The following is a 22,385-nucleotide window of genomic DNA, read 5'->3' as shown; positions in this document are numbered from 1 at the left end:
GGGTCCTCTGTTCCAACTCAAACCAGTGCCCACTGACAGTGAAGCTGCTGGTTATTTATGGCCTGCCCTACCATATTAGAACTAAAGGGATGAAATAGTGGCAGGTGAGAGGGATGAGAGCAGCCCCAGGCAAGAATGCCTCAGATTTCCACTGTTCTTACCAACAGTTCTGCAATTTTTCATGAATAACTGCTGCTCAGTTTATTTTAAGTCTTTCGTCCATTTTCAGAGACAAAATTTTAAGGGGAGAGGATTTTAGTGATCTCGCCCCAGAAGTCTGATATTTTCATTTTGTCTCTACTGTTAAATTATAACTTCTTGAAGGAGGAGACCACATTTGATGTTTCTTCAGTATTTCTGTTTCTCTATAGTGCCTAAAATAGTGCTTTCCATTGTCATTCAACAATGAATAACTAACTACATTTTATAAATATTACAGAATGCTTTTTAATAGTGTACACTACATAATCTTTAAGATTGCTGTGTGAAGTGGGTAGACTGGGTCACCCCCCTCCACCTCACTCCCTCATCCTGCCATCTCCATTTCACAGATGCATGTTCTGAAATGCAAATTTCTGATATGTCTTCTTTCCACTATTCCAAGCTGAAACCATCAAGTCAGGGTTGGGAAGTATTGCTAAAATTTTAAAAATAAAATTACAATATAATTAACATAGGAATAAAAGCAGAGGGTGTCAATTGTTTTTCAATAACTTTGAAAATAAATGAAAGAAATGGAATAATAGGTGGATGGACTCTTCAGTCACGTGAGTCCCAAAAGGAAGGGCAGTCACATCTAGCAGTTGATGTCCTGTGCCCATTCTCAGCATTTCCTTGGCTGTACTCCTTCTTGGACTGGGTACTTCAGTAGTTATGGGGTGTGATGCTGCAGTAGAATGGATCATATTACACGAGTGGCCCATTCCATTTTCTGTAATGAAAGCAGTCCAACTAGCTTTCGAGTCACCACTTAAGGAGTCCATATATCATAAAGACAAGTGGATTTTAAAAGCTAATGCAGTTTAATATCCCCAGACACTATATTTTCAATTTTCTCTTTCCTAGTTTAATTTTACATCACAAATATTAAGATATAAATTATGGAATTGCCTTTTTGGTAAGTCTATTTGTTAGTACAAGTTGCATCTGATTTACATTTCTTTTTAGAGGCATGCTATGGTATACACATAGTATTTCTAGATGATTGTGAAAGAAATAAGTTAAAATAACAAATCACTATTTATTTATTGAGGTCCTCTTATGCCCATTGTCCTGGGATCTAGGGAAACAAAGGTAAGACCAGTTTCAGCTGTCATGGATTTCCCAAACATGCAGGGCAGCAAACATGTAGATCAGGGTTCTCAAAGTGTGGTTCCTGGACTAACAGTGTAAGTGGAATCTGGCAACTTGATAGAAATGCAAATTCTTGGGCCCTACTGAATCAGAAACTCTGGAGTGAGGCCCAGCAATCTGTTTTATTAAGCTCTTCGATGATTCTGATGCACTCTGAAGTTTGAGAAACTGGTATAGACATAATGTAATATATTGTAGTGAGAGCAACAATAGGAAATGTGTACATAACAGAGTAATAGTACATATTAACTCTATTATCAGTAGGAGTGAGAGGGTCCAGGGAGGCTTCTTTTGTAGTAAGTGACATTATTAAGTGTCAAGAGAAGCAGGTTTCTGAGTCACTCTGTAGACTCAGATTTTTCAGGCTTAGGGTTTGGGACCTCTAGGGTGAGAAACTCTCAAAGAGCCTTATAAAGACTTGGAATGATTAAAACCTATTAATCGTATGCAGTGGTGTTTAATTTATTGGTACAGAAAGAAGAGGTCTCAAATTCAGAGAGAATAGAGAATGGGTTGGAGATGGAGTAAATCGATCTCGTCCATATATGAATTAGGATGTTTCAAGTCACAACTAAAAATACACGTTTATCTAAAAGTATTACTGAGCTTGTAGTAGCCTTTTGTCATATACTTTTGAAATAGATAACATAGCGAGATAAAGGCATAGAATCTAGGGAGATGTTTAAGTTCAATACTAACTCTCCTACTTACTGTATGATTTGGGGTAAACTACTGAACTTCTCAAAGCCTTAGTTTCTGCATCTAGAAACTAGCAATGATACTATTTCCACTCCATGTGGTTGTTGAGACATAACATAACCAAGATTCTCAGGCATAATGCCTGGCCATAATAAGTGCTCATATAACGTTAGGTATTATTATTATTATTTTTTTACAAATCAAAGGATTTTATAAAGCGGTGGAGTACTTTTTATAAATAAAAGTAATAGAATGTGTTTTTAATGATTATAATAATGTGCTTATATTAAAAAGGTGATCTAAACCACTTATCTAATAGAAAGTAAGTGATGTAGAACTTGTTAGTCTATAGTTAGTTGCTTTCACTAATGTATTTCCTTCTTAATTCCAGAGACCTTTCAGTTTATTTCCAAAAGGCACCATGGTTTCCCCTTCAGTCTCACCTTTTTCCTGAATGGGATGCAGGTGAACAGGTTAAGCTCCTGCTGTGAATATAAGCATCGAAAAGGTTCCAGACTTGGAGGCAAACGAGGCTACTTTGGGTTTGTGTGTGTGGAGAGATCATCCCCTTGCTACAAGTATGGAAACAAATGTCCTTTGGTAGAGGGCACGTTTTGCTGCCTTTTCTTCTTTGTGCTTTTACTGATGCATTTCTCTGCACAATTGCTTAAGATAGATATCTTTGTATCTAAAATGTCTAAAAGTTGTTTATTATAACTCTGTATGTAGTATTTGAAATTATAAGATCTAAATTAGACTTCCAAATGTATTGCATAATGGGGATAAAAGCCGGTGGCATTTCAAATTCTGTTTCTCTCTCTGCATCTCCTTTTCCTCGTCATGCTTTAAGTTCTTTCTGAAGTGAAATAACTTTTTCTTTTTCTTTTTTCTTTTTCTCATTCCTCTTAGTAACTGGTTTTGGACTGAGCCCCAAAGCCTGTGCAAGCATCTAGCTTATATGGTTGGATATTACAGGTTATGCATTTTTCAGTTGTGCCTGCGTATGGTGTGGCCCAACTATCATTCTCATGCCCCCAGTTTCAATCTCAGGAAAACAAAATGCACGATAGAAGGATAGTTTTGACTGTTGTTTATTAGCTTTCATATTGGACATTCTGTTTGAAATCGGGAGACTTGCTTGCATGTTTTCTTTCATTTTTTTTTTCTGAAAGTACTCATGAAGAATTGACTATATGCCAAGGAGTGAATCAACCAATGTACCTGCCCCCATGGAGCCTATTCTAATGGGGGAAGGGCAAATAACATCCCAATAAACCTATTAATATATGTCAGATGGTAATAAGCATGATATACACAAAGTAGGGTAAGAGAGATATAGGTAGTGAGGGGAGAGAAGATCAGAGGCTAAAGTTATTTTATATAGGATGGTTAGGAAGGGCCTCTCTGAAAAGATGTCTTTTGAACAGGAAACAGAAAAAAACAAATGTCTCCTCCTCCAGATAGTTTTTCAGTAAAGGAAAAGTGTATAGAAAGGGTATGAAGCAGGAGCATGCTCGGTGTGCCTAGGCTAGTGTGGCCAGAGCAAAAGTAAGGAATGGAACAGTGATAGAAAATGAGGTCAGAGAGACAGTGGGGCCAAGTCCTGTAGAGCCCTAAGGGTATTGCAAGGTGTTTGACTTATTCTGAGAGGGATGTGAAGCTTCTAAAGTAGGTTTTGGGCAATGACCTGTCATGACTTGACAGTAGCTCCTATGGGAAAAATAAACTAGGGAGGTAGAAGGAGAGGTAGAAATGACTTTAATCCAAAGAAGAAGGAATGGTAGAAAGATAAATAATTGGGTTCTAGATGTAGTTTGAAGGTAGAGTTTACAGGATTTATTGATGGATTGAATGTAGAATATGAAATAAAGAGTAGAGTCAAAGATGATTCAAAAGTTTTTGGCCTGAACAACTGGAAAAATGTCTAGTTAATGTGTACTAAGATGGAGAAGACTGGAAAAAAAAGAGGTTTGGGAGTGGAATGAAGGGATTTTGGTTTTAGACACATTAAGCTTGAGGCATCTATAGCTTTTGATAAGAGGTCCAAGCTTGAAATGTAAATGTGAGAATGGTTTGTAGACAGACGGAATTTAAAGTCTTAAGATTAGATGAGATTGCTAAGAATTGAATGAGACAGAGAAGATGCCTGAGTAATGAGCTCCAGGTCACTCCAGTTCAAAATGGGGGAGATAAAGAGGAACCAGCGAAAGGCCTAAGAAGGAAAGCCAGTGATGAGAAGGAGAACTTAGAGAGAGTGATATCCTGGAAGTGAACAAAATGTTTCAAGAAGGGAATGATGAACAGGGTTGAATATGTAGATCAGTGAAGTGAATGAAGAATGAGGGTTGAGCATGGTTTGGTAATGTGTCAGTTATTGGTGATCTTCGCATGAGTAACAGTGGAGTGGTAGAAATACACGCTTGATTGGGGTAGGTTTAAGACATAATTGGAAAAGAGCCAAAGCCAGGGAATATAGATCACTCTTGGCTATACAAGATGGAATTTGGGTGGCAGCCAGGAGGGAGGATGTAGGGGTCAAAGCGGGCTTTTTATTTTTCAAGATGGGAGATAATATAATATGATTATATGTTGATAGGAGTGATACTCTAGAGAAGAAAAGAAAAAAGATCAGGCATGACATAGAGGGGGAAATTGCTGCAGCAAAGTGCTTGAGTAAACTTGAGGAGATGGGATCCATGGCTCAAATGGAGATATTATTGGCCTTTGAGGAGGGGGAGACATTATAATAACAGGTAGAGAGATGACATATAGGGTAGAGAGAGAGGTAAATAGGTGGATGTGTTTCAACCAGCTGTAATTTCTCTGCTGATTGTTTCTATTTTTTCAGTCAAACAAGAATTTTAACTATATTTGACGTCAGAGGGGTAGTAGATTGTGGGGGGGTTATCACTTTGTGAAGGGTATAAATGTCTATTACATTGTTTTGTATAATTAAAACTAAAAAAAAAAAAGATTAAAAAAAGAATTTATCAGTGAGGTTAAGGCTAGGGGAGGAAGAATTTGGAGGGTTTAGGAAAGAGACAAGGTGTGAAAGAGTCATCTAACAAGTGGGAGAGTAAATAGCCGCAGGCAATGTAATAGGACTACCCAGGTGTACTTCAGACTCACCTGAAGTTGCTTTCCTGTTCCAACTCAAACATGCTTCCTTCGTATTTGTGGGCAAGTCATTTAACAAATGTCCATTTAACTATCAGGAAAGCTAATGAGCTTATATACAGTCATCCACCCACTTGCAAACACATCGCAATCTTTGGGAGTTGCTGTATAAATCCAAGCTGTAAATGTCTGGTCCTAAATACTTTCTGTGGAGGTTTACTAGTCAGTACCAAAATCTAACTGGTGACAAGTACTCTCCTATTAAATACTTACTAGCCTCTGCACAGCTTTTTATACAATTTCTTTTGGACCCTTCTAGCTTCTTTCTTTGAATTTTTCAAATGATATTAACAAAGTAGTTGTGATATTAAAGAGTACGTCCTATTACCCTCAGCCAAAAGACAGAGTTCTTGTAGAACGTTAGTTTTCTTTCATTTTATTTTAATTTTGTTTTTTAAACAATTTTAATTTTTTTTAACCTTTTGACTCCCTTCACCCATTTACAATTTTCTGTTGGCTTCATATTCATTTCTTCAAATGAAATCTCTGAATGTCCGAAGTAGAACAGTGTGGTGCCATTTGATGTCTCCCTGCTGCAGACCAGGTAGAAGTCGAGGCAGACTGGTTTAAATGGGGCAGGGATGGGGGGAGTGAGTGCTGGCGCCTGGCCTGTTCAGCCCCGTCCCACTTGACACTGCTCTGATTCTTTCAGAACTACCAATAAGGCAGAGCTCCAGTGAAAGTTGAGAACTACCCCTAAGGAGACTGGTATCACTTATAATATTGTATAAACTTTTTTTTTCTTTTTGGTCACATCCATAATAATACTTTCAGTCATTTTAAGGGCTGTTCATTAATGCCTCCAATTAGTTAAAAATTAAATTAATTTTAATTCATATAAAAATAGTGGTTTCTGGAACTTTTATTATGATAACATAAAATAGTAGGGAATTCTAGGTCTAAAAACAATTAGGAATTGCTTTCTTAAGGTGCTCAGAAAAAAAGAAATGCTCAGAAGACAAGAAATGCTCAGCAGTGGTCATTTCCAAAGTGAGGAGGTTGTGCAATTGTACTTATCCCTCAATTATGGGAACTGTTTGAAGAAACATGGTAGTTATTTTTAGTTACTAGAGTGAAACACAGGAAGAAGAATTGCCTAACCAAATAGGTAGAATGCAGACAGCTTTGAGCTTCAGTAATCAGAATCAACACCTCAAATTATACTCAGAAGTCAACTAGGTAGTCAGCGATGAGGAGAGCACAGATGTTACTCACTTTGTTTGTCCAATTCCCTTAAGCAGATGGGCAATAAAAAGTCTGTGCATGCAGTAGGGAGGCATCAAAGCATCTACACAGTCACAACATAAACTTAAAGTAACAGCATATCAGGGGTTCCAAATCAACGGATTTGGTGCTGCCATTGATAAGCGAAGAACAGCTTGAACAGAAGGCAATGTGGGTAATCATATTCTGTGAAGATTCATGATACCTTTATTCCAAGGAAAGCAATGTGCTAAGTACATCATCATTACAGTCAAAAAGTATTTATCATGCTTAATATGGGTGAGGTAAGTGTATTCCTATTATCTCGTTTTTTATAGCTTGATTGGAGTGCAGATGCTTTTAGCTTCATTTTATGGGGAGATAGTGAAAAGATTAGTAACAACTAAGTTCTCACATTTGCTTGTTGGGAGAATTAATTTCTATACTATTTTAGACTGGAGATGGCTGAAATTCAGCAAAATCTTTAGTTTAAGAAACTCATTGGGTTTGATTCACGTTGAGGCAGTTTTCAAATTTTACATATTATTTCTCTTCTTCCAGGACTAACAAGTCTTGACTGCATTGTGATCTGTTTTCACCTACCCTCTCTAATGGATTCAGTTCTCCAATAATGATAGTCATGTAATCTGTAGAGAAGGAGACATGTCTATTTCTAGAAGAGGAGGAGTGTGGAGACTAATAAGTACCACGCCCCTTTTCCAGCTTGTCTCCAGCTTGTGAAAACTCCAGATTTTGTTAGTTTCTGGTAGAGAGAGTGGGCACTTCCCCTGACAGTAAGCCCAGCAGTGTAATATTTGTCTGTGTAGCTAGTCATTTGAGAGGTCGATACCTGCAATCTAACAATATTTTTGTACTTCAGTGTGAGGTGATGGAGTCTAACAGTCCTGAGTTGGTATCCAGCCCCATCACTAACCTGCTGGGTGAACCTGGGCACTTTAAGGCACAAATTTTAGACGGTAGTTCTTAGTTGTTTTCTTATTTATTACTGAAGGTATAATTATTAAAAATTGTGTTTATAAGATTTTAGTATTAATAAAGAGAAGATATTTTATTTTTAATTAACTGTGTGCACTATACTAAAATATTTCTTATAAGAATAAGCGATGTCATTGAAAAAGCTATAAGACTCTGCTGTGCTGTATATAAAAGTTAATGAGCACCTTATGTTAATATTTTTCATAGGTGCATTATTGCAATGGGCCTTGACAAAAAACCAACTTCACCAAAACCTAGGAAACAAAAGAGTACTGAGAAAAGAGAAGAACTGGAGAAGGGTAAAGGGAAACTGAGAAAGGATAGAGCATACAAGGTACCAAGAAGGAATGAGATGGAGGACAACAGAGCCTCTGCTTCAGTCATTTTTTCAGCAGAAGAGGAAAACACAGAGGTCAACGAAGTGAGAACTGCTATAGAAGAAATGGAATGTAAAGGAAAACCAGGACAGTATGTCTGGGAAGATGACCAGGAAAATATATTTAAATATGGTAATGAATAACAGAGGATTCTTTTGTTGTTGCTATTGTTCTTTTGCTTAAGTCTTTAAAATGCGATTACCAAATTTGGAAAAATATCCATTAAGTGTTGTTATTTAGTTATGGTGTTTACGCAATTCTGTTACATGTGAGGAATCCCTGACCACCTTCCTCCAAGGTTTTAGATGAAGTCTTGTGTCACCTGTCTTAGAGGAGGGCAGGCCTAACTCCAGAGAGGTTGAAGGTGCTTGTACTTGAAATGGGTGAAGGGGAGTTCAGGTCTGTGTGAGCCAGAGGCTCTATTCACTTCTGCAGAGAAAGACCATTCTGAACAAATAGAATTTTGCTTATTTTTAAAAATATTTGAATGTACTTGCTTTGGTGAAATTGAGGCTTTGGGATCAGGTAGGCACAACCTATATGATTATATGATGGTAGAATATTCCGTATCTAGAAATGGCCTTGGGGGCCTGGAGCTTTATCTGTCTGCCTTTCTTGTTTCCTTATTCTCCCCTCCCCTCCTTTCCCCTCTCCTCTCCTCTCATCTTTCCACTCGTTCTCTGCCCTCCCCTCCTTCCTCTGCCTCTTCCTTCTCCTCATCTACCTGTCTCTCTCTCTCTCTCTCTCTCTCTCTCTCTCTCTCTCTCTCTCTCTCTCTCTCTGCCCCTCTCCCCCTCCCCCTCTACACACACACACACACACACACACACACAAATATAGTAGTAATAATAACAATAATAAAAGGGCCAGGCACTTTCCACACATTATTTAATTTTATTCTCACCATTTGATGTAATAGATATTATAACCACCTCCATTTTATGAGTTGGGAAACTGAGGCTCAGACATACAGAGAAAAGGTAGCAGAAGTAGGATTCAAACCGCAGGAGATGAAAAACTGTTTTCCCTCTAGCCATCTTAGGTTCATTGGCTGGGTCCTTGTAAATTAGACTGACAAAAGAGATTAACAAGAGGAAAAAAACACACCAGATATTAATGTATGCACCAAACACATACGGGGGCAACCAGAGCAGAAGAACTCAAAGAGGTGGGTAGAACTTGGGTTTATATGGCATCTTAACAAAAGAACAATTCAATTTTAGAAAAACAACAAGACGAAGGAAAAGAGCTTTGAGCTTCTAGGGCAGCAAATTGTGGGAAGGCAACTATATGGGGGCATAAATAGTAGATAAAAGCTAGTTTTATTGAGATTTGTTATGTTGATTCCTCTGGTGTCATAGCTGAGATGACAAGGTCTAGTGTTGTCTCCTGTAATTAATAAGTTCTGTCCTAGAGAGTGGAGGGGAGAGACCTTTACACATTTATGACCCACTTTTAGGCAAAGAAGGGAAGGGAGAGTTCTTTTCTTATATCTATTCCTTCTCAATTGCCTTCAGATCAAAATAATCCTATGCCAAAGTGTCATATGGCATAGCATGCTCTGCTGCCCGTTAACACTCAGGCTTGTCTAAGTTCAAAGCCCAGAATTTCAAATACTGTCCAGCTCCCTATTCTGTATAAACTCTCCTTGATGTTAGCTGGTTGTGGGTGATACGCATCCATAGAACCAGACATGGGAGCTGCCTGAGTATCCCTCTTACACCCAGGAGGCAAAGCCTGGATTAGAGGAGGCACAGCCAGGGCTGGGAGGACCCGTGGAAGGGCTGGCATCAGGAAAAGGATGCATCCTAGCTATCTTCTTCCATACCGCCTCGCGTTGCTGCCGAAGGCTTTCAGTAATCCAGGAGAAGAATCACAGAGCTGGTCTAGCACTGAATTTTATGTTTGTTTCTTACTGAAGTAAGGTGACTATCTGCAGAAAGATTTCACTCATAACACTGACCCAGGTACCTCTCTCTCTCAGTCATCTCTTCTGGTCTTTATTATTATCTTAGACTGAGAATGGAGAGATATCTATAGCAACAGCAGTCGCAGAGATTAACACACGGGATTTTTAGTTGGTTGGTTGCTTTTAACTTGCAAGACATGTAGGTTTATTAAAGCCATATTCAGTAGAGGCTTTTCATTTTCTTCATTTATTTGCTCTTAAAGCAACATGGCCAGGGCTATGAGTGGCATCCTTTATGCCTATAATACAGCTCTTCCAAAATCTTTCTTCTGTGTTGGCTAGTTAATGGACTTGAATTGCCCATTTCCCTTAAAAGGAAGAAAGGAAAAGAAACAGCAGCAGCAAGGCTCCATTTCTCTGCTGCACAGCCGCTGGTGGTAAGGACAGCAAGAAGCTTGAGTGGAGGTCAGAAGGGGGGGGGGGTTGCAGCTGGATTGATGTTGGCTTCATGTTGACTCGCTTCCTCATTAGTGAGGATAGTAAACAACAAGCTAATTAAATTCTCTGGAAGAAGGAAGATGAGAAGGGGGACAAAAGAAGAAATTATGAAAAGGAACCCGGAAAGCATACCACCAGTTCTTTCATAGTGAAAACACATGAGTAGATGCCACAAAGGAGGAGTGCTTTGAGCTATAATGCTAATAGAGTGCCCTGTGGTTAATAGAACACTAATACTTTGATGTGATAATAGTGATGGGTAAGAATAAAGCCAGGACAGCCTTAAAGTTGGTATTTGGGGGGGAAACATGGAAGCTCCTGCAAAATAGGATGTAGGGACTGTTCTTGTGATTCACTCCATTTTCCTTTGACTTTGTGCTCTGCTCCAATAATATAACTGTAATTGTGTCCTAATTGTGGACACTCGTACTTCTCTGGTTTTTAGCAGGTGCCTCTATTAACAAGTATAGAGCACAGACTGTGTGTGATTTCTCCTGTTCTATGACCAACTCCCTCCACCCCCAATCACAATCACTATTACTACCATTCCCTAATATTGATTAGGTACTCAAAGGCCATAGCACTGTACATTCAAGGGTTTATTGCTTTTAATACTCACCACAGCTTTGCGAGGAAGCACAGTTAGTGAGTGTATAAATTGGGGCTTGGGCACCTGATTGCCTGACTCCAAAACCCTTGTATTTCCCCACTATCCAATATTATTGATGGAATTCCAGCAATTCACTCATGTTCTGGTGGCCCCTTGTTTGTTCTGTGACCAGTAGCAAATATTTGTAAAGTGATATGTGTGTGTGTTTCTCTGTGTGCTTGTACTCTGTGGCTAACCTAAACTCCTCCTTTCACGAAGTCTTTCATGATCTCCAAATGACTTTCCGCCCTCTTTTGAATCCATCCCATTCATTTGATGAAATTTCATACAATTAATCAAGTCCTATATAAAAATCCATAGCAATTGAGCCCAGTAGCATTAAACTAACATTACTGAAGCCATGTATAAAAAGTATTATGAGTACAATATCACTTGTATACCTACCTGCAGCTTATTTTCTCAACAAAAACTGGAGATTCCAATAGTTGTGTTACTGTAATGTCTTTTATCTTGCAATTTGATCCTCTTCACATAAAGGCTTATTGATTGACAGCTAACTGGGCCAAGTGAAGAACTATCCTATTACTTGGCTTGAAATATTTGGTTCAAAATATTTATTTGTTTTTATTATGTTTCCTGTTGGTTTCCTGCAATATAAACCACATTCTTCATTTTCTTGCTTATTTTATAATTTTGTTTTACTGATAATTTGCATTTTTTGTTCTTCATATTAAATCTCTTTCATGAAAACATTCTTGTGATGACTTCTCTTTGTTTGCCTTTATTCGTTAAAATTTCTCATTTCACCTTTCCTCTTACATCTCCCTCATACATTCTCTGCATTAACAGAGCTTTCTTCATATGCACAGGGCATGCATTTTTAAATTAAGTTTCTTTCATTGGACAGGGTGGATAGCTCTCAAGTAATTACCCAAGAGGCCCCCACCACTGGAAAAGAAAGCAGAATATCTAATAACTAAAAACATACAAAATAGGGAAACATTTATTTTCCCTATAATTTTCATTTTAAACATGATTGTTTATTTGCTTAATTGGTTCTGCATGAAATCCTTTTGCTCTCAGTCCTTGGCATGTTGTCACTTAAAGATTGTTAGTTTTTGGTGGAAGAAAAAAGGGGAACAATTAAATATGAAAGGTGAAAAATTATAACCACAAGGGATAGCTGGAGCTTATCTGATGTGGCAATTTTCTTTTTCTGCTACAGATTTGTTGCACCTCTGTAGGGAATGAAGCAAATTAGTGGCTGTGACACAAATATTCTATTTTATAAGAATTTTTATCCTTGGAATATAATTATTTCATTCATCGTAGGGATGAATAATGCATATGATTGCAGTTCTGGCTTAGATATAGAATCCTTCATAATGCCTTTTCTTGATGTCCATTTGGTTCTCAAAGAATGTGCTTTTCACAGTGTTACTTCCCAGGGCCTTTAGACTTGATTAATTGAATTTTTCCACTTCACTATTCATTAACTTGATATCCAAATATTTTGAACATTCTTCATATGAATTATGACCTCACTGGATCTCCAAATTAACTTTCATTATTATACTCCTGTTCTCTTCATTTTTAATTTATTTCTAATTTATTGTTTTCTATCAAGTTCTCTTGTTCATTTTGGTTATTGTAGATGATGATGTCCATTTGTAAATGAACTGTTATTAGGTTTCAGGCTTGTCATTTGGAGCTTCATTTCTTTTGTGCTCTTGTATATGTAACTGATTGCAATCTTTGATCATTTGCTGTTAGCTTTCTGTGTTCACTAATTGTGTGAAAAAGAAGTGAAGAAAGGCCCTGAGGAGAGAGGATAATGGAGTCAAAGTTCTCATTAAAGTGAAATGGGTTAAGTATCAGTGATTCTATTTTCATTCTCATAGTGCAGTTTTTCTTTTCTCAGAATATGAAGAAGATTTTGAAGTAGATGAGGAGAAACAAGATGAGAAAGCTAATGAAGAAGGACAGGCTGATGATCAAATGAATGGAATGTTAAAGTCACCCTCAGATGATGAAAAATATAATTTAGATCCTGAAAAGGAGAGTGAAACCTTGTCACAGAAGGTACCAAATGCTGATGACAATGTGGAAGATGATGATGGATGTTCTGAGAGTGAATTGGAAGAGGATAAACAAGGCAAGTTGTTTAGCTTATCATATGAAATAGGCTGTTTAACAAGTGTGCATACTACTTTTCCTTATATTTTTTGAGATAATCTTCTTTTAAGGGAATGTTTAGAGCTTAGTTCCATAACCAGAGGCTGTTGATCAGTCAGTCTTCCATAGATATCCGAAGTATGGAGTCATTCTTTAATCCTTTCTCTTTCCTTAGTTTGCTAGGATTTTTCAACATGATGTCAGGTAAAACTTGTAGTGACATGTCTTCTGTTTACTTAGAAAACTATTGCTTTTTAAAATTTTATTCTAAAGTATTCACACACACACACACACACACACACACACACACACACAGTTTTGTCGCTTTGGAAAAATGTAAAGTAGCTTGTACTCAAAGGAAAAGTTGAAGATTCCTGCCTTAGGTTCATATCTTTTCTCAACTTACCTTGAACACAAGATGTTGGCATATTGGTTTTATAGGAGGATTCACTCTCTTGGCAAAGGTGTCCAGCTTACTATCTTCAAGGCTAAAATAACTCGAATGTTCACTGGGAAAATACAGATTTTTCAGGTAGAGAATGAAACTCTCATTAGCTGAGGCTTATCTTAAATTTTTAAGACCTTTTTAAAGACCTCAATTCAACAAAATAATGTCCAAAGAAGGATCCCATTTGCTTTAGACTAGAGAATGAGGCTACCTTATGATGACTTTTTGAATTGCTCTTCATTCTTACCTCTCAAATTTTTTTCTGTATAAAATCTAAAATATTTGAATTCAAGGTCTATATTAGGATAATGTAAAAGAAGAGTAAATAAAGTAATCCAGTAATTACAAGAGCAAATATTTATAGTTCCACTCTCTTCAAGAAAGAATTCCAGCAAACCTGTTCCATAATTTCATGCACACATATGCAAGGCAATAATATAAAGAACAGAAATTATTTAAGGTAAAAGAGTAGACAATTATTCTAGGAACCACAGATGGAATCATGACTAGGCTTGAACTAAAAATTTAATCCTAAGCTTCCTGACAGTCAAAATAAAGAAGGAAGCCCAATGTAAAAATTTAGAATGATGTTAACTGTCAGTAAACTTGAAAACAAGATTTGCTGTCAATTTTATTACAGTTGAAAGAACTACTCATGATTGATTAATAGTCAAGCATTGAAGTAGTTTTTGTAAAGCCTTAAACTAGTCTTTTCTATAATTTCTCTCAATACGTAGCATTTTATGTTTCTAGGTGCACCTAATATATAAGCTCTTTTCTCAATTCGAATGTGAATGTTAGAGTTAAGTTTATATTCCTATATGACAGAGAAAATTAAAGAATTCTATGGAAAAGTGATGTCACCTGAATCAATTTTAAAAGAAACCATACAAGTGACTTGAACCTGGAAAAGGATTTGCAAGTGTGTTTGCATTTAAATATAACTGGTTCAAAACACAAAGGCCTTGGTTTTTTAACTTCTTCAGTAATAGTGCAGAATTGCCAAATGTTGATTTCATAAAGATTCAGTACATTCTTTCATTATATGGTCATCTGGGGATTATTTTTGTGCTGTATAATCACCTTGCTTTCTTGGGATCAAATGGATGTTTTCTAAGGAAGAGTAACTTTTTAAGTTCAAACAGAGCATCTAGGCAGTACTTGGATCTTCCTTGGAGTGAAAGCTTTAAGCATTTAGACCTGTACTTATTGAATAACTGCCACTGATATGTAGGCTTTCACAATAAATACTGCTTACTTATAAATACTCGGAATCCTGTGTTTGGAAAGGAATTCCATAGGAATTGTTCGTTAAGCTTCCATTTTGTGCTAAGCACTGTGTTAAATATTTCACATGAATTATTTGGTTTACCTCAAATAACCTTGAAAAGCAGGTACTTTTTCTTTTTTTATTTCCATTTTATGAATAAATGAACTTGGAAATGGTGAGATTAAATACTTCACACAGCCAGGAAAGTGGTGGAGCCAAGACACAAACATTACCCAACTTTAGAGCCTGAATTTTGAAAAAAAACAACAACAGTATAATGTTTCTCCAAATCAGAAAATATCCATTTGTTTAAAATTAAATCAAAGCCCCCTAATAAAAGGATTATGCTTCCTTAAGAATATACATTTTGGAGACATTTATCATGAACTCTTCCTCTTATCCTGTTCTCTAGCCTCTGTTTTTTTGTTTTATTTTAAAACAAAGGGAATATAAATGGACATTTCTAATTTTACCCAAGTTTACTTTTCTCCTCCCTGGATGGACTTCGCATTCTTCTCCCAGGCCTTTTGCTCAGTTCCAGCTCACCCGCCTCCTCTTCCACTTTCCTACTTCAGCAGCTTTCACTGAGCTCTTTCTTTTGTGACACTCTGTCATTCAGTAGTTCATTTTTCACTTATTGTTTTGCGTGTCTTAATTTTTGCCCCTCAAGTTAATTAAACAAGTTAATAACATATGAATTAATTACACTATGAAAGCTAGGACTGTATGTTGTCTTTGTTGTTCCTCACAGAGGTGATTACCTAAAAGACATTTTGTAAATATTAAGCAATTACTCGATTGTTTTAATACTAAGAATACTAAGGTACTTTTGTTAGTGCCATGATATCTAGTTATATTTATGCTATGTGATTATTCTTGGAGCTTCATTGAAAAACATTTTATAGAGATCACTGCAGTATATAGATATAGAATATAGAATATTTTAAATAGGTATGTAATGAAAGCTGTTAGAACATATAAAATCTAGTCCATAAATGTTGGGAAATTTAAAAGCCAAAAATTAAATTGGCCAACAATTTAATTTTGTTGTTTCAATAATGATATTATTAAGCTATCCTTTTAGAGTGCCTTTGCATCCTTGGTATTTACATTAAAAGTTTGCCATTGTTCTGAAATAAAATACCGTTCTTTATTACTCTTTCTTTTCTCCACCTCCAGGGTCTTTTCTTTTTCCATCCTTTTATTTTGATAACCTGACCTTACGTTATTTAAAAATAAGCCTTTTAGCACATGGAACATCACAAGTAGAGACTTCATCCAGCAAACATGTAACACATAGTTTTAAGCAGTTACTTGATTGCTTTAATACTAAGATAACTATAATAGTAAAAATGATAATGGCATGGTGGAGTCCTTGGATCACTCTATTTAAAAGCCAGGCAGCATTTCATCTTTAAAAGTGTAAGCGGCATATTGTGACCACTGAATCCCTGACACCAGTACATCCCTTTTATTGACATGATTAAGAATCTTGCTGTTAGTATTTGGATGTGTTTCATTTGAACCTGTCCGCACCTGTTCCCAGAGGGCAAACAATTGCCCAGGCTGCCACTCTCATGACAAGTTGGCCCCATTTAAACTGCCAGCTAACAATTGCGTGGCCTGCCTTGATGAATTCACTGTGCTGAGCAGCTTGTGGGTGATAGAGTGCTAGAGACTGGGAGCTGACGAAGGGAAGATCCTGGTTTAGGAATGATGTGTGAGACTTCCCATCGCTTACAAAGAAGGACAGCTTACTTTTCTCTGCATTTGTGTTGGCAGCCCCAGGCGCTAATTCACTGGTTGAAAATATATTATGGTAGATGAATGTTATAAGGTTAAGGTGAAAGTGTCATGGCACTGAGAATATACTTTCATATTTTATGGGCAGTTTGGATGATAGTGCCTGTGACTAAGACGTACAGACTAAGTAGTTGCTTATGAGAAAAACGTGAGAGGGGCGGAGAGCTGGGGAGAGGGAATTTGTTCCCAGAATACAAAGAGAAGGACTTAAGAATTCATGCAAATATGTTTTTCTAGTAAGAAGCATAACACTTCACTTGTGCTGTTTTCCAGCCTATTAAAGAAGTAGGCCTTAGAGAATTTTGAAATCCCAGTGTCACACAAATATTCTATTCACTTGACTTCCTGACTGCAAGAATCTCACTCTTTATTTCTTGTCCTGACTACGGGCTTGAAGAGATGAAGGAAGTCTGCTCCTTCTGTGGTGAAATTATATGTGCTGTGAAACCACACTCTGTGAACTGCAGTGTAACTTGTCTGGTTCTTGGGCCAGAGAGGACTAGGGGAAGAAGGTAGAAGGTCTTATCAAGAGTCTGTACGTGTGATTTTTGCATGATTAGGCAAGCTTGAAATTTTCTTAATGGTAAGAATTCCTCAAGCTATATTCACTTTTCAATTGCTGAAGTAGGCTTTCGGGTGAATACTTAAATAAGGCAGCATCTTTTAGTTCACATAAAATACTTTTCCATGAGTTATTTCTCTATATAATTTTGAATCTACCTTGGACATAGCAAAGGTCCTGCCCAGGCATCCAATAAAATCTTGTGGAATGCACAGCTGATTGACTAGATTAGTGGATAAATGTAAGAAGACTTAGGTAGCACAATGTGACACATGATTTGATTCTATTCTCAGTATTTTAAGTATTCATCTTAAGTTTATAAAGTGCAATTAAATGTAAATATGGAGGAACTTTAGTTTTTCTTCCTGCTATATCTACATTTACCTGTAGATATTTATTCTTACAAATATGCTTGTCTCGTTGATGTATTCAGTAATGAATGTATATGCTTGTCTCACTGATGTATTCAGTAACGAATTATCAGTATGAGGACACATGCTGTCCCATAAGACAAATAACTAGCTACTGTTCATAGCTGGAATTTAATGATTTCTACTTTTAAGTTCATTACGCATACATTCATTCAACCATATTGAGTACAAAGCACTTGTCTAGTTTGGTGTTATTGTGCATGAAAATATTGACTGAACCACAGTATCTAATATAAAATATAAATAAATTTTTATGGACTTTAGTATAATCAAGACAGAAGTACTAATGCAAGTAATAATATAAATATAAATTGATGTGTCATGGTTAATTAGAAGAAACTAGGAGCAGTATTTATGCAGATTTTGCTGTGAACCCTGGGACTAAGGAATGGGAAAAAGACATAAGTCATATAGAGTTCAGAAGAGTATTGGGTCCACGGCTTGGGATGCATGGTATGTTACCGGGATGATCTAAATTTTTAACTGAATTTATGTATTTGAGTCTGTACACTTAAATTGAGGCGTATGTATGGGCTTTAAGCTAGTAAGCCAGAGTAGTTAAAGTCAGGACACCAATAGAAGAAATGGTGAAATTAAATTGTGATAAAAAACCCTGGTGCATGCTGGGGTGAGGAAATGATTGAAAACTAAGGTCCGGACTTATAATTTGTTCAAACAGGCAATATGGCTACTGCATACAATAAGAGTATAGCAGCAGCTTCTGAGAGATCTATCCTCAGTCACTGTTAAGAGAATGAACAAATACTTTAATAAAGAAGTTACTTTATTGTGCTCATGCAAAAAAAAGCGGTATCCATCTGGAGTGTGGAAACAGAGACGTGGCCCACCTTTTTCTCCATCGTATCTTCAATACCTTGATCCTTGCCTAACATATACGAAGTGCTCAATATGGATTTAATGATTGAATCTATGTAAGTGGGTAGGAAGGTGAAGGACAATTCTGAGCCTCAGTTATGAGGAGGGAGAACAGAGTTCATCCTGAATTTGCTGTGCAGGAGTGATGTTGACTATGGATGTGTGTGGTTGGTACCCTTAGTCAGGTGTATATCAAGTTGGAAAGGCAGGCACTATAAACAGTGGAGATTACTTGTGTGTGTGTGTGTGTGTGTGTGTGTTTGTGTGTGTAATTTTTGTGATTGCCCACACAGTATTAAGTTACAAATAACTAAATGACATATATTTTCATACAAATAACATCATAGTTAGCATTATAAACAAACCAAGGAAGGTTTGGACAACTGTCTTTTGCTTTGTATTCATAATGTGTGCCTCAGAGTGTTTTAAATGGATTCTATCTGGGTTCTAGAATAGTGGAAAAAAATAAGAATTACCACTAGAGATATAAAAGGGAAGACAGGCTATGAATTCCATGAGTTCTGATGTTTAGAGAGAAGTATTTTCTATTTGTCATCCTGGAGTAGTAACAGTGGGAATTTAGCTAAGAGATGCAATGGTGGGTCCGTGAGAGTGGATGCTCTCTGTTTGAAGGCCATTTGGCAGGTGGAGGGGTCTTAATTTTACTACAGTGGGTCATTACCAAAAAAATGTTTTATAAAACTTGCTACTTTATAGCTAATGGCTACTGAATATATTTAACTTCACTGGGCCTTATGTTCTAGAAGATCTAGAACAATCTAGAAAAATAAGATAAATACCTATTCCATGAGATCAAATTAGATGCTTATAAAGTGCTTACCTAATTGGTTGGTACACATAGGTACATAATCATGAGCAAGGTTTGTCTTGTTTTCCTTAATAAATGGTAACTATGATTACTATTCTTAATATAATGTACAAGTGAATTCACAAGAAAGAAATTTATTAGGATATACTTAGCATGTATGATTTCACAGAGAAAAAAATTGAAAGTCACAAAGAGATGATTATTTGATTTGATTAGGTTATATTTTTGTCATGTAAGTTTTACAACGGCTTATAGAGAGCAAGTAGAGTTATCCCCATTTTACAGCCAAGAACACAGAGGTTTAAAGAAGTTAAATAGCATAACCAAAGTCAAAGCTAATAAGTAGCCAAGTTAAACCTTGGAACACCTAGCTTTGTTTTACAGAAAAACACATTATTTTTTTCTCAATCTCATGTTGTGTAAAATAGTAGTGATGCAGAAGAAGGAACAGTTATCAGTGACGTGGAAAGAGAAGGCATTGGAGGATTTAGGGACAGACTGAATGTGGAGAGAGAGAAGTCAGAGATCCTGCTTAGGACATGGAACCATGGCACCAAACTTACTGGCTTTGCTCAAGGACCCAGGCAACAAGTGCAGATCATTTTGTTACCGTGAAGACCAAGAGCAGATTCTTTTAGCATCAGTACCTGGAGGGAACATTGGTGAGACAAATGGAATTGGGTGGGAAACAGAGTTTATTAGCAATATGCCTCTAAGATTACATTTTCCCTCCTAATGATAAAAAACTTTACATCTGTACCCTGAAAATTCCTTTATATATAAAAAAGATCCTTTATATAAAAAGTTGCTTTATTTTTAAGAGAATACATAACATTTGTGTTGAAAATCCCATTCCATGGCCTAAAGCATTTTGAATTTTTTTGTAGGCAAAGTCTTGCCCCACTGTCTGTATGGAACTGAGAATAGGAAATGAGAGTGAAACAAAATTGTATGATTAGTTCAGAGCGAAATTTGAAAACTGAAATGAATTTACTTGGGAGGTCGGGCACCCTCGCCACTTTGCAGCCAGTCATTCTGTAAAGGACTGACTCAAAATTGATCCAGAGTGTATTTTGGCGATTTGAAATAAAATAACACAATTAGTAGAAGCGACTAACGAAATATGGAGGAGTGCTTATTTTTTTTTTAATTATGTGAACAACTCTTAAAGCTACAAGTGAGAATCATCATGACAATATTAAGACGGAGGATAAGAATATTTCTGGAAGTCCAGAACAAGTGTAACATCATGTCCTAGCTAATTGTGCAATTAATGAAAGCCATTGATCAAACCTCTGGCAAACAGTTGTTTTTCACAAAAAGACAAAGAATCAAATAAAAGTGAGGTACATAAGAGAGGGGGAGATCATAGTTCCTAAAATTTCTGAACTAGTACAAATAAGACAGAGAACAGCGGTCCTTGATCTGCTGTGTTCCCTACAGAGACAGCAGATCCAGATTTCATAAAATGGAAATAAAGAGCAGCTGAAGTATGTAATTCCTTGGAGGAACAGTGGTCATCTGGTGCCTGTCAAGGTAGTTGGGAGATAAGAATAAGTGGAATTGTACTTAAGGGATTCTGTTGCTTAAGGGCTTTTCAGAGTTTGTTCCTTACTGCTGTGGAGCAGCAGCAAAAAGATTCTCTTGAATCTTTGTGGAAACTCTGATACATACTTGAGACTATACTTAAAATGATAAGCCCTGTCATGGTGAGCCGTTGGGGCTGGAGGGACCAAGGGAAGAGGATAAGAGTAAAGGCAGATATTTCTTCCCTTAAACACTGCATCAGCTATAACAGCCATCTGTATAGCTGCCAAGCAGAAATAAAAGAAACAGAAAAAAGTGTAAGGAGCACACAGAGAAGAGCACGTAAGAAAGCTAAGCAGCATGTAAGTGTAGGATATTTCATTTGAAAATACATTCTATTAAAAAAATTATAAACGCAGATATATTGGTTAAAAAAAAGCAAAAACAAGTTTGTTTTTCCTGCTCCATAGCAGTGTATGCTGTGACTTTTAGGTTGTGCATCTCTCTTATTGAGATTCAGTGTGTATGTTATTTTCTTGAAGATTTTTACAAGTTTTTTGAGGTAGTAAGTACGAACCATTTTTGGCTATGGTAAGTCTCTAGACTGCATATCTGTAGTATCACAGAAGCTTACTGTCTGTATCCCCTAGAATGTCTTTCACAGATTCTGAGTGTCCACCGCAGCTTCTGTGCCTGACTGCACTCTTCAGAAAAGAGCAGGGAACTACTGCAGTTGTTTCACCCTCAGGCACAAAGAGCCTGCAAGTGCTAAGGAAGTTATGTCCCCCTAGGATGGCCTACAGCCATTTCTGATTGGAGCAGAGTATGAAAGCCCAACCTCTTCCTCAAGGGAGGAAGAAATTTTAATATAATTTAGACTTCAGAGGTCCCCATGGGATGACTGAGGTTGAGATGTTTCTTGAAATAGCTCTCTTAATTGTCTCCTTCCCTTCCCTGCCCTGCTCTCCCACACCTGTAAGAATTTCTCCTGGAGCATATCCTTAATATATCACTTGCATGTGAATCTCATTGCAGCATCTGCTTCTGAGGAACCCAAAATAAGACAGCATCTTCTACGTGCACATGCACACGAGCATGGTCTTAAAATATTTATTAAGTGTTCAGGTATTATGCAAATGCTAGATCTTCTTATGGTACCTAGCAACCAGGGTCACTAACATGGTGGGTGTTACACAAGATAAAAATTTTAATTTTATGCACAGAGAACACTGTGGCTATCCAAGACAATAATAAAATAAGTGTTCTTGCTGAACAAGTAAAAGATTATTCAATTTCTTCTATAACAAAATACTAGATACAAGTTTTTCCTATAGAATGGCTTTCAAAAACTAAATAAATTACAGTTGGTTTTAGCTAAATGTGATTTCCTGTTGAAAACTTCTATAAACTCACAGATTATGTAGTTGTTGTTGTTTTTTTTTTTTTTTTTTTTATCATGACAACTATGTAGAATATATGGTAAAAGTGCCTCCGTTCCTGCTGCTGCTTCCAGTTCCTGGCAGATGCCTGCAGGGGGGCCCACAGGTGAGGACCAAAATAAGACTAAGCACAGCCACCTGAGCGCAATCTTGGATCTGACAGAAAAAAAAAAAAAAAAAAAAGAATATATGGGAAAAGAATC

At 36.9% G+C, this 22,385-nt stretch overlaps 1 protein-coding gene and 1 non-coding gene across 5 annotated transcripts in view; both read left to right on the top strand.

The window, feature by feature from the left end:
* ERICH3 (glutamate rich 3) overlaps positions 1-22,385 on the top strand; it is a 112,275-nt gene that overhangs the window by 70,485 nt on the left and 19,405 nt on the right. For all 4 annotated transcript variants that reach the window (XM_088791204.1, XM_074334952.2, XM_019743774.3 and 1 more), the window contains 3 exons: positions 2,444-2,630; positions 7,636-7,937; positions 12,744-12,977. In XM_088791204.1, coding sequence (XP_088647330.1) covers positions 2,444-2,630; positions 7,636-7,937; positions 12,744-12,977 — 723 coding nt within the window. The remainder of the gene's footprint in view (positions 1-2,443; positions 2,631-7,635; positions 7,938-12,743; positions 12,978-22,385) is intronic.
* Positions 22,104-22,344, top strand: LOC141572602 (small nucleolar RNA U89). The gene has a single exon (XR_012497923.1). It is a non-coding gene; the product is annotated as a small nucleolar RNA U89 (small nucleolar RNA).

Source organism: Rhinolophus sinicus, chromosome 14 (genome assembly GCF_057876585.1).
Source record: "Rhinolophus sinicus isolate RSI-liver-muscle chromosome 14, RSI-T2T, whole genome shotgun sequence".
In the NCBI taxonomy this organism is placed as follows: Eukaryota; Metazoa; Chordata; class Mammalia; order Chiroptera; family Rhinolophidae; genus Rhinolophus; species Rhinolophus sinicus.
The sequence above is the reverse complement of the archived record's forward strand: the minus strand, read 5'-3'. Positions and strand labels throughout refer to the sequence as shown.